Source organism: Acromyrmex echinatior, chromosome 8 (assembly GCF_024713525.1).
Source record: "Acromyrmex echinatior isolate Ae372 chromosome 8, ASM2471352v2, whole genome shotgun sequence".
NCBI lineage: Eukaryota > Metazoa > Arthropoda > Insecta > Hymenoptera > Formicidae > Acromyrmex > Acromyrmex echinatior.
This window is the reverse complement of record NC_141859.1, coordinates 1,648,829-1,662,612: the sequence shown is the minus strand read 5'-3', so window position 1 is coordinate 1,662,612 and position 13,784 is coordinate 1,648,829. Positions and strand designations below refer to the sequence as shown.

General features: G+C 31.8%; 1 protein-coding gene across 5 annotated transcripts in view; it reads left to right on the top strand.

Annotated features, from left to right (window-relative positions):
• Nrx-1 (neurexin 1) overlaps window positions 1-13,784 on the top strand; it is a 235,051-nt gene that overhangs the window by 161,607 nt on the left and 59,660 nt on the right. For 4 of the 5 annotated variants that reach the window (XM_087408980.1, XM_087408979.1, XM_087408978.1 and 1 more), the window contains 3 exons: window positions 28-99; window positions 11,792-11,899; window positions 13,106-13,298. In XM_087408980.1, the coding sequence (XP_087265106.1) occupies window positions 28-99; window positions 11,792-11,899; window positions 13,106-13,298 (373 nt within the window). The remainder of the gene's footprint in view (window positions 1-27; window positions 100-11,791; window positions 11,900-13,105; window positions 13,299-13,784) is intronic. The other variant, XM_087408981.1, reaches the window with a different exon arrangement.

The following is a 13,784-nucleotide window of genomic DNA, read 5'->3' as shown; positions in this document are numbered from 1 at the left end:
GCACGCTATTGGACTGCCATTTTAAAGAAGGCCGGATCAACAGTAAACAGGCGACTCCACGGCGCTTTGGTCACCTTCACCAGCCCAGAGTCCCACCTGGTAAGCCTCAGTATCCAAAGCTTGAAAAAAAAAAAAATCCGCAAGTGAAAGAGATGAAGCTGAGAGCTCAGCTCGCGAGCTCTCGTTTGGCCCGGACACGCACCTGTATATACCTAATTGGCTAACTTTCACGCGAGAACTTAGCTTCTTAGAGAGGAGTGGTCACCAGAGCACCTTCTTCTTCTTCTTCTTCTTCTTCTTCTTCTTCTTCTTCTTCATCATCTTCCTCTTCTTCTTCATTTTTTATTATTTCTCTATTCTTATTTCTACATTCGATCTTGAAAATAGATGCTGAATAGCGAAAAATAAAAATATTCAAGTATTTCTTCAAAAATAAATATATATGCACATATAGACGTATGATATTGCAATAGTATAGTAAGATTATGAGAATTTCTTGTTATTGTGGCATGTGTTGATGATTTGTAGATAAAATGAAAATATCAAATGTGCACGATACTTCCTAATTTAAATGTTAAATTTTCTTACGATAGTAATGATAGCTCTTTTACTGAGAAAACTTTATTTTCTCTACAAAGAAAATTTATAAAATATTTAGAAATATTATAAAATATGTGGTTTATAAATACTATAAAAATATTTTACGAGTGGTATAAACGTTTACACTTTACAAATCGAAAAATTAACAATTTTACTGTGTCTAATAGAATTTTCAACTACTTAATTATGCTAGATTTAATGAATTGTTTATTTTAATCATGTTGAGTGTCAATTTTATATAAATTCAAAGAAAAAATTAATAAGCAAATTAGGCACCTTAATGAAATTAAATAAAACAAATATATGCGCGCAGATATTATGCAATATTTCATGATAATTTTTGGATAAACGAATATTATTTTCAAATAAGAGAAAAATTTTACTCATGATTGAACATTATTTTTTAGTCAATGTACAACATATTATTGCAATTGTTGCGTTTATGGTTATTGATCGTTGTTCGAAATATGTATATAAATAAATCGTGAAATAGTAACAGTAATAACAGTTTTTAATATACGGACGTTGTGAGTTCCGTACATATAATTTCATATGAGAAAGTTACGTAGAATATTTAAATGATCGAATGTTTCAATATTCGAATGCATCTATCCTATTTACGACTCTCATCCTACATCCAACTTTATTATTTCTATCTGCTATTCTCTTTTCTCTTCTCTTTATTCCTATTGAAAAGACATGCAACTTGTGAAAAGGATGATTGATACGATATCTTTATGAAATCTTTTGCTAAATTTATAAAAATCTTTATGACAACAGATCACTATCTATTACATCTAATAATAAGATATTAAATTACTACACACGTATGTGAATATTTTAGATTATCAGTGTTGATACTTAAATTAAAATTAATATTCTGAAATATTATATTATATATTAATATTATGAAATATTTGATTTAGCCCTATCAATATAGTCGTATCAAGATAATCCTTTCCATGAGTGCTTTCTTGCGAATGGTTAGGAGATCAGCCACAATATGTACATAGCTCACGCGTGGATAATATATACGCACATGACACTTAAGCTAGCTCTATAGGTACACCACTGGTCATTGCACATGCACGCAACAATCTACGCTCCTCTTACCATCATCATTTCTATCATTAACGCGGTCTAATATCTTTGCACGTGTATGATACAATCTGATTCGGAGCTAGACCGAAATTTCTTATTGTTTCTTTCTAAAAAAAAAATTTTTACTTTCTTCTTTAAAGAAAGAAATCAGAATAACCAATCTTCTTATAATAAAAATATAAAATTTTTGCGCAAATTTATAAATTGAATTTTTATCGCAACTCGAATCCATTTCTATTTATACTTCGAAATGACTGTGAGTACGATTAATAAAATCAAACTGTTTCTTGGCGCGAATGCGATTAATTTTTGACAGATTAAAGTGATTACTGAAACTATGATTTTTAAATTGATCGGTAATGAATTGTGGATCATTTCATCGAATCATCCTCTCTATCTCACGGAATGAGTGATCAATGAGCGTCTGACAATTGCCTTTAGCTCGAGCACCAAGCTGCATGAGGAAAGGAGAACGAACGAAATGCACCCGCCTGCATGTTGACGCCAAAAATTACGTCTAATTGTATTTTCAGGACGAAAGAGCAGATCGACGTTGATTGGCTCCCACTGTTACCGGTCGTGCTGAAACATATTTTTGAGGGTATATTAACACATTGTATGAGAAATGTACATTAAGAAGCAGATTGAATTAAATAAAATCTTTTAAAAATATAATATTGCAAAATAAAATTTTAATGTATATAAATTCACACTGAAATATTATTAAGTACTCAAATTTAGATCAGACTGAATAATTTTCTCTCACTTAATTGTATTATTCACATACTGGTCTAATATCATTTATTGTTGCTTAAATTTTAATTAATAAAATTTGTTTTTATAAATTTTTTTTCTTTTAAGATTATTACTTGAAAAAGTTTAATTTATGATACACTCTTATATGTGAAAAATGTAATTTGTAAAATATTTGTTTTTAAATATTTTATATATAATTTTTATAAATATATTTATTTAGAATTGAAAACTAATATATAATAAAATTAAATATATATATTAATAATATATTATTATTACAGATTTTGTAACACAATACATTCATAATTAAATTATATAATCTGGTATTTACATATAATTATTAAATCAATTACGGTTTTAATATAATAAAACAAACGCAATTTCTCAGAATAGAAATTTAAATAAATACTTATTAAAAAATCATGTACACTAGATTTGTTTTGTTATATAATGCAATGCACAATTTTCATTGTAATAGAATAAAATATTAAAGTTAATGTATGATGATAATGATGATAATGTGATTATAATGAAAATTGTACATTTGAATATTAAATATAAACGATCAAATATTTTGTTGTCTATTATTACATTTATAATTATGATTATATATTCATATAATCACGAAATAAAAATGTTCTGTAACAAAAATTATATGTGTTGACAAAGTATATGAACGAAAGACTCATACATTTATTATTATTATTGTTAAACATAAACGGATGTTAAAATATTGCTTAAATTAAAAGCTTCACGGAACTTACTCCGTCTTAATAACATTAGAAACTTCAAATCTGCTTCTAATTGTATATCACAAATATGTCATACTGTGTTTACAAAATTAATAGCCAGTGTATCAGCATTACTCGGCAACAATGGGAAAAGCGCGATATATTATTGACGCAATGTCTATCAAAGATACAGAAAGAGAGAAAGAGAGAGAAAAAGTTAGGAAGAATGAGAGCGAGAGTGAGAGAGAGATGTTTCAAATCGATCAAAATATACCATAATCGATAATCAATTCCAGAATCGGTCTCAGCCCGTCTCACAGTCGTTTCACGATACAGACGTAACATACACAATACACATATATAATACGATCGTGTACATGTTCCACTTTGTTTCTCCCATCCTCCGCGAGTAAGATCGTCCTAAATTCTCGTCTATTAAGCCTCGACGTATATGTATACCGCGCACACTAACCACGACACCAATATCGTAACTCTTGCGCAGCTGCAACACGGTGGGGCTCTGGGTAAGAAAACACTTGGAATAACTTTGAATATATATTTTTCGATTACTTCGTGCCAAAAGTTCCTTCACCCCATCTCATTCTGACAATAACCTCCAGGGCATTCGTCTCCTTTATCTTTTCTCTCTTCGAAATTCTTTAATTTACGAGATTCTCCTCTCTTTAACTTACGAGAGATTACATACACATTTCAGATTTTATCAATATCTTCGGGCTTTGAATGAATTTTCTTTTTAAAGTTAAACACTTGAATAAAATATTATTTATTTTATTAAAAAATTATACAGTTTATAAATTTCTCTCTTAATATTTAATTCTCAATCTTTTCATATATAATATTTAATAAATATCGATGCTTGTTTTAAATTTATTTTAAGCGATTTATAATTGAGAATTAAATTCAAAATTTTCTTCATAATTTTATCTATATATTGTAATTATAATCACGCATAAAATAATATTAATTGTAAAGTTTAATTATAATTATATGTATATGATTGCATGTGCTGACTTATTGTTAGATTATCTCTCTGTACATTTTGTATTATAATTATGTTTCTATTGTTTTTATATCACATGACATATCAAAGTTATATCTAGTTATATCAAATTCTGCCGCGATTTATAGATCGCTTAAAATGAGTTGAAATTATGTTGAAGTATCTCATACATTCAATTTCTACTTTTCTTTTAATCAATACACGAGTGTTAAAAAATATTAAAAAGATGCTTTTGCCCCTGCTTTCAAATTTTAGAGGAAGTCCCATTTCTTTCCCTCCACCGATTCTTCCCGAGTTGTTTACGATGTATTTCAGGATTCTTGATCGCTCACGTGGACCTGCTCTTCATCGTCAATGGAGTTTGCAGGTGAGAGATCATTTAATCGATCTTTTGAGGCGGGATACGAGCCCTGAACGTAAACACTTGACTTTTAACAAAGCCACCGTGTTACGGAGCACGACACAGTTACTGCGGTTGTAAGCCGGGCTATAACGTTTCGCGCATCAGACTCAGGAGTAGCTTGCAGGAAGCAGCTTGCGGTTTCTGAACTCTGGATAGCTTTGCTTGAAGCTCGACAGGCAAACACAGAACGTGAATTAATATGTACAAAGGCTGTCACGTGTGACGTTTAAAATAGCGGATATAATTGAACCACCAATCGCGTATATATATCCCGACTATCATTAAATTAATACATGTTATATCAAACTGTAACATTTATTGCTTGCATTCCAGGCATGTCATTTTGATCAGTTACCTTTAATTACTATTCTGCTTCACGAGAGTCCGAATGATTCCATAATTTCAATTTACAATTAAAAAAAGATTTAATATGCCGCATTATCCAAAAAGATAATAAGTATTATATGAATCATTGTTCTGTGAGATTCTTCTAGTAAAAGTTGCGACATAATCCTTAATAAACAACAAGCAATTAATATACGTTGAGAGAGGCTATATTTAGTTAGTCCGGCATAATTAACTTCGCAATGTACACGACCAGGACGAAATAACTCGGCATATAATCGGGCGAGCGCGACGATTAGTTTAGATGGGTACGCCACGGTGGGGCGATCCACGTTGACGGTAGTTGGGGAAACTAATCAGCCAACCAACGCGTATATGTATACCAGGCGACCTTAATCCGTCAGAATCGGTTCGCCAAGAAGGAGACGTTCCGACATGTTATCCGATAGCTCCCGATATTGCCTGCACGCTGACACATTTCCATTCGCTGGAAATCCTCATGGGTCATGTAACGCAATCAGATGGTTGGCAGGTATTCCCACGTGGACGCGACCTACCTGCCTTGCACAACAGGTTGTCTATTTACCTTTCTGGACTGCGCCGGACATGTTTTTCTCTTTTATCAAACCTGCAAACACTTTTTTTCAATTTTGTTGACAAGCTACGAGCAAGAGTCGAGGACGGCGTTGTCGTAAGTGATTAAATAACTCCAGAATTTCAACCGAAACTTTGTACAGTATCGTATAGTTTATTACATTTGAATAATTTCGCTAATTTTATAATATAAACTTTGACGATTTCTCTTCCGTAGAATCGCATGAAGAAAAGATTTCTCTCTGAAATACTTTAAAACAGTCAAAGTGTCTGCAGTAAAAGCTAATCGACAACACTTGCCATAAAACCCGCTTAATCATAATTGACATTCGCTGACAGATGCGAGAATTCTAGAGAATTGGTGAACCGTAAAATGAAAGGGGGCACAAGAAAAGGCGTCACCCACGGATTAGTAAATAATTTATTTCAGAAAGTAATTTAACTTTTCTAATTGATCGTCTACTCGGTCGAGAGTTTCATGGAAAAGGCGAGGCGTAGCAGGTAGACAGAAGGGTGAATGGAGGATGTAGCCAGTTTCAGGATGAAATATCCTCGACGAAGCGCCACTTTGTGCAGAGGACTAACTGAAGATGAATTTCTCGGCGCGGCTGTCTTGGTCGAATGAGATATCCGGTTTTCGTGTAATACTCGAGAAATCTCAAAATGTAACGAGATCCATAATCGAGACTATGCATTCGTGAACAGGACGTGACATGTGTTTACACAACTTTTTTATAATTGATGAATCATCTAGTATCATAAATACTAGCAAACTTATTGGCACATCGATTATACGATCATTACAGTTGAAAAATTTCCATGAAATTTAACACATTTTACATGTTTCGAAGGGTTCACTCAAATTTTTGTATTAATTTAACACAAGTTAAATGTATTAGAAAGTAACAAACATTATGTAAAAAAATTAACACAAAGAATGTAACACTGACACAATTTGTAAGCTATATTTCAATTGAAGAAACGATCGAAACATTCCTTGCGATATAATACTTTGCAAATAATATATTTAAATGCTGTAATGAAAATTTATATAACTTATATAATACACAATTACACGTCGTGCTTATTTTCGTGCAGAATATACGGATATATGTACCATTTCCGATGCTGTTGATTGTTAATTTATATATCGGCTGATAATAATCGGACAATCGATAATTTATACAATTATGCAAATTGCACAAATTATATGTTTTACACGTAATATTATTGTAAATGTTCAAATTTAATAGTTAATAAAATGATGCTATCGATCATAAGGTGATTGCGTATCAGGTCATAGCTCGGCAGTTAGTTTAGTAAGGCGGATCACCGTTGAAAGTCACTCTCGACAGTAACGCGTGTCTTCCGGAAACTTGTTGAAAGTGAGAATAAAAAAAGTCCTAGAATGAACAAAAGAGATATACCAGAAAAGTACCGCACTCCGCGTTCTTCGGAATTGTTGTTCGGAGAGATATTCGCTGCGGCAGAAGAACGTAAGAAGTACCCAAAGAAGAGTCCCGAAGATATGGTACTGAGAAACGAGTCACCCGAGATCGATCCCTTCGATTCTTCAAGAGAAAAAAATTTAGGAAGATTGCCATGAAACTTAAAAGAGATTTACCGCCGTTATATTTCGTTGCCGTCATAGATCTTTTTACCACCAATTGTCCGCTGTGTTAAATTTTGTGATTTTCTACTTTTTCAACAACTGCGATTAATAATTACGACCTTCTGCTTGATTCCTAGGTATTTGCGTAAGACGTTGACGACGTATTTCACCCGAAATATTCATTGTTATTCAGATGGTATTACTGCAGTTGTTATGCGGCACATCGAATATTGATGCAGGAGTATTAAAGTGAATGAGACTTCGTGTTTATACATGCATTGACGGTGTTCATTGTCGATCCAAGAAACGGGATAATTTTACATATGAAAATAATTTAAAAATATATAAAGTAAAGGATATCAAATCAATGTACGATCTTTGATATTTAATAATAACTGGGATGTTAAGATTGGTTATACTAATATTAACTTCACAAAGACGCGCGCCAGTGTCTAAAACTAAAACGGACGTTTTATTGTTCTCGCGTAGAATTCCTACACATGTAGAGGAAGATCATGCATAGAACCCGTTTTCTTCTTCGTACTGCAGAAGAAGTTTCTAGGTTCAAGATAACCGTCTCCAGTCTCATGGCGAGTTAGGGGTTCGTTCCCAAAGGTGAAATTGGAAAAAGTTTTTCCGTTTGCGTGTGGATGCTTCTGCGGGCAGTATCAATCTCGCGGACTTTTGGTATTTCAGACCCTTTGGAATCTCTATACTGATGCACGCAATGTCCCAAGTATTTTAGTAACAGATTTTAGATCGGAGTTGAGAAAATCGCGATGATCATTTTAATATCGTTTGAGTCGTTTTTTGATCATTTATCTGTTCGTGTGTACTTTTGCTTAAAAAAATATGCTTATTTATTCTACTTGAAATTCTTCCCCGCTGATACAAAATTCGGGTGTTCCGAGAATACGCGGATTTTGTGCAGACACTAGAAGTGCACGAGTGTAATTGGAGTTTCATGACAGTGGGGCTAATTTCCCTGGATGGAAAACCGGACTGAAAACTCTCGGTAACGAGACTTATTATTTATTCTTCCTACTATGTCGCAAATTCCCTTCTCCCTTTCCTCAAATCGTGGCTTTTACAGTAGGATGTGACATACAGCTTATCCGTTACTAAGTACATTTCTTTCTCAAATTAAAAACACAGAACTATTCTTTTTAATGCATACAAGTATCGTGAGAAAAAAGAATTGTAATATATTCACAATCTGAAACAGTCGTCCAAGAAACGGGCTGACTATTTTCCTGATTTTTCTTTTTTTTTCCTTTTTTTTTATTAAAAAAATGTTAATACGCCACCCTCATTTCAGGTCATCCTTTGTGCTTTGAAATAGACACGCCGTTTATCTCTGAATTTAAATACACGTAGAATAAGAGTATTTAAAGAGCAACATGGTGGGATCGAGTTGAACTGTAGTCATCAGACGTTGATTAACGGCGACGGACGAAATCCTTTGTCTATTTCTGTTTCGGTTGGAAAATATTGCTGGTCGTTCTTTGTTCTGTAGATGGCCTGTACGAGTGGCCTAATTACTGTACGGTGTTTAAGTTAAAAAAAAGGAAAGGAAAGAAAAAAAAAGAAAATCAGGAATGTAGTCCGTTTCTCTGATGACTCTTTCAGATTACGAATATTTGGCAAAGTGCCTTTAATTATGATTTTTTACAAGAGAGGTAACACCTCTTTATTCGATTATTATTTTAGCTTTAATTGCAAAAGAGAAGTCGCTCCTTGTGTGTTATTTTGTCGTCGATGTTTTTTAAACTTTGATCTTCTCTTGGTATAATTTAGAAATAATTATATCTGCACCCTCCCTTTTTCAGATGCGAATTTATTTTTATTTTTACATCTTCTATAGATTCATTATATCAATATCTCTCTATATAGTTTGATAAATACATGTGAATATTATTATATGAATTATATTTGTATGTAATTAAATAACAGGAATTGATCAACGTTTTGTAAAAGTAAATCCACACTTATAATTACACGAAAATAATAAGATGTAGGAAGATATAACTCCAGATTAAAAGTTTGGAAGCACTTTTTAAAAATTGACATTTTTGAAATTACTTATTTAAATATTCATAACGATGTGCTTTTTTAATAGTAATTTTTTAGATAAAAAGTTGACACATTTTTGGGATTACTTATTTAAATATTCATAACGATGTATTTTTTAATAGTAATTTTTTAAATCAAATGAGTTACTAGATCTACAGAATTATTGTTAAAAAAAAAACACATTTTTGTGGATACTTGAATAAGTAATCCCAAAAATGTCAATTTTTTAAAAGTGCTTCCAAATTTTTAGTTTGCACGTATAAAGTTGTTTTTTTTTTTATAAAATAAAGCAAACAAATGTTTGATACGAAAAATGTGAAAAACAGACGTATCCTTACGGCAGCATCTTGCGGTTGCTTATGTTAAATCTTTACGGAGCTGAAAAGATAGAGAAGAAGTATGAGCTACAACGGGAGGATCCATTTCGTCTGATGCTGATTCATAGCGGTTAGGCGTGCTCTGCATTATTCAGAGAGCGCACCTGACCGTATAACGTCGCGTAACTTTAAATACGGCTGCATCACTTTTGACTGTCAAAGCAGATAATGTGGCACGTCGTACATTTTTCTACTAGCTGCATTGATTGTTGTCGTAAAATCGAATAAAGAAGATGCACAGGATTTTATGCGAGAAATGACGATACGTAGATTTATGGTTAGTGTATTTTATTATTTACACGCCTCATTTGTTTTCTATTTGACGTTCTATATTTGTCGAGATGTTATTCTCTAGCTACGTTTGGTTTGAACATTTTACGCGCTGTATTTTATCTTCCTTCTGCTTGTAATGAGCGATAAAGGAAGAATAAAACTTACAGCACATAAGCGCTCAGACACACTACTCTACGAGGTCAAATCCGAAATTTATACTCGGTGAAATAAATAAACTAAATAAAATGCTATAAAAAATAACAAAATAAAAGTCTTACGCTGTAAAAGAAAAACAAAGTATTTTTATCTAATTTAATTAAGTTTACATTCGTTAAAAGAAACTTTAAATCTTTTAAATGTTTTGGAGATTACCAGATAAGATAGCAAGAAAACGAAATGCATCGTAACGTAACAATAAATGTTATATCGGAAATACTAATATTATATACTAGTTATAAATATTTAAAACATTAACAAATTATCATACAATTAGAAATAAAAATGTAAAGGTAATGTAATTTTAAGCAAATGAGGGAAATTCGTAAAACCTATAAAAAATAATTGCAGGATAAAAAAAAAGTATAAAAACAACGGGATGCTTTTATTTAAATTTGGATACAGAGTTCATTCTCACGAATGTGTAGAAACGGCAATACACATACACTCTGCGAGCAATCTACGAACGCGCAACTCTCTATTTCGACCGACTATTTCCGGTCTTTGCGCGATGCTGCTCGTACAGAATACAACATATTTTTTTTTCTTGTTTCCTCCGATTTCGTTGGGATTTCTATGTGTGGGTATGTGTATGTGTGGGTGTATATCGCTCGCTTCACTGTACGGCAGCAATTCTGTGATTTTCTCGGATTTTTCTTTACGCATGTTTGTCAACGTTCTATTATTTCGCAAACTGTTAGCGCGCGAAATGAGTTTCATACTTGGGACTGCCAAAGACACATTTTTTATTCTTTATTTCGTTTATGGATAGAAACGCACGTTGCTCGGGCATTGTTGATTCTTTAAACAGTCGCTGTAACAAGTACTGCGTGTAAAAAAAAAGATACTTCCGCTTGAAATATTTTGTTTCTCGGAAAAAAATTCTCACTAGACGCGGTTGATAAAAGAATTGCTATTGCATTTGGTAAAAGTGCAACATGCAAATATTTCTATTTAAAAAATTGAATGCAATAGGTATTGGAAAAAAGAAAAAATCTATATTTTATATAGAAAAATTAAAAAGGATATTATTTTATATTGAAATCTAAAGGTATGTAAAAATATATAAGTGTGTAAGTGTGCGTGCATGCGTATGAATTATGTTTCTAGCGGCTAATCGCTTAGAATAATTTACTCATAAAAATCTGCTGTGTTATATATGTATTTGCAATTTCATTTATATGTAAATAAGTGAAAGATTATCGTCACATTATCAGTTTTAAAGTAGAAATAGAACTGCAGTCGAAATCATTTTAAAAAAATTAGAAAATTTTAAATAAATATTAATTATAATTAACCAAATTTTATAATTTGCATCGATTGAATCCATCCATAGTGACGGCTATTTTTTTAAAAAATCATGAATTTAAGATATCGATTTGCGATATTTTAAATAAGCACATAAATAAACGTTCGCGATCGTCACTGTAAGCCACTATTATACCGGCTGCGATTTCACCCGTCGCTCCATGCCTAAACGAGTGATCTGATTCTTTCAAGAGCTTTATGATGAATGGCGGATTCGTAAGATTGCACGTAGAGATTGCGGATGCTGGGCACGACAAGACTAGCTCGTCCATTCTCCTCGAGGACGACGCGGCTTCTTCCACTCCGCTCTTCCACACCGCTTCTTTTTCTCCTTAGGCTCCAAAGCGACGTAGTAGAAACCATCTGTCTCATTTGTTTCAGGTTCTGCCACCCTGGAAAGCTGCCAAGACCGGGACTATATCCTTCAAAATTCGTACGAACGAGCCCAATGGATTGATCATGTACAGTCGCAGCGGAGCACAAACGAGAGTATGTATTCTTATTCAGCTTTTCCTTTTCATTAAAATAATCATCATAATGAAAAAATCATAAGGATAATAAAATATAAAAATTTTCCCTTAATAAATTTACAAAAACACGTAATATGTTACGTAAAAAAAGTGGAATAATACAGAAGAGTTTCGGACAATAAAACCAAATGCTGTCAAAGTGCGATTACGCGTCCAACAATTATTGGCTACTAAAAACGTTTTTCAAAATAACAAGTCGCTTTTGTCCCAAAACTCATTTCAGTCGCGGTTGCACACTCGACTGACAGTAATTTAATTATCGATGCACAATTCCATCCTCCTGTGACATTCCGACGATCAATGCATTCTGGCGGTCAGCGACCTTCGCGTCTGAATTTTATAATTATTTAGTATTTTGACACATTTTCAAAATATTAAGTAAGTATTCTTTTTGACATAAAATTATATTATTAAATTTAGAAGACATAAATTTTGTAATTATTTTTTAAAATTAAATTAACAAATATTAACTAGATGTAAAGAATAAACTTGACTATCATAAATCAACTAATTATTTATTATTATATTTATTATAAAAAAATGAATTGATAAATATTAATTAATTTCTAGAATTAGACATAAATTTAAATATTTTATGTAATTATTATACATTACATATTTTGTATTATACATATTTTTTTATTAAATATGACAAAAAGACTAATTACAGACTAAGATTTAAAAAGATGTGAATTGCTCTAATGATATTTATCATATGTTATTTACCGAAGTTGACAAGTCTTTTTCGATGGTTAGTAAATTTAAGCCAATACATCTTCATTTACTCGTAATCCCATTAACACCAACGATACGCCGACGTAATATATCTTCATCCATCTACCCAGAATAACAGAAACTCAATAAATTACGACAATGAGCGTCCTTTATTTTAAACATAAATGAAAAATATAAATCTCACTTGGCTACAATTTATTAAATATTTAAAAAGACTCTCTATTCTATTTCTTCTTTATACAAAGTATAATTTGTTAAATTGATAATACCATTTATCAATTAAATAAATGTTCACTAGAAAATCTAATAGTATTATAAAAGTAAATACATTGACGTATTTGTAGAAAGCTTGTGTTGTGCACGTGAAAATGGTTTACTTTACATTGAAGTAGCAATATCGTAATAAATGGACCGTTTTCATTTATTACAGGAAGATCTGTTTGCATTCGAGATTCTTGGTGGATATCTTTATACGCATGCCGATCTCGGGAGCGGCTCCGTTAAAGTAAAATCGTCAAAGACACGCGTGGATGATGGCACCTGGCACGACGTTGTCCTGAGGAGAGTCGAGAGAGAAATTCGAGTCACTGTCGACAACAACATAGTCGAGTTTCGTACGCCAGGTAATATATACTTATATAGCTTTTTCTATCTTATCTTGTCAAAATATATGTGAAAAAATTTTTTAAAAAATAGAAAATGTGTATAGTATTTACAATTGTATAAGAAGATAATATTATGAAAAAATAGTAGTAGTATTATTTCATGATGTAGATTGTATTCTGCTGGGTAGATTTGAACTGGAACAGTCACGCAACTTTCTATACCGACCGCTGCATATTTTGTATAGATATATATTTTCTTTTTCCAGAAAATTATGATTAAATTCTTATCCAATGTTCTCAAATATTACTAAATCAGAAAATAATTAATAATATACAATATATTGTTAATAATAATTTAAATTGCGAAGACATTCCAAAATGATACATATAAAAAAAATCAAATGACTGATCTTGGATTAATAATTATATATATATCCAATTATCTTATAAAATTATTTATATTTCGGAAAAAGAGTCAATATCGCTCTTAAAACATAAACTGCA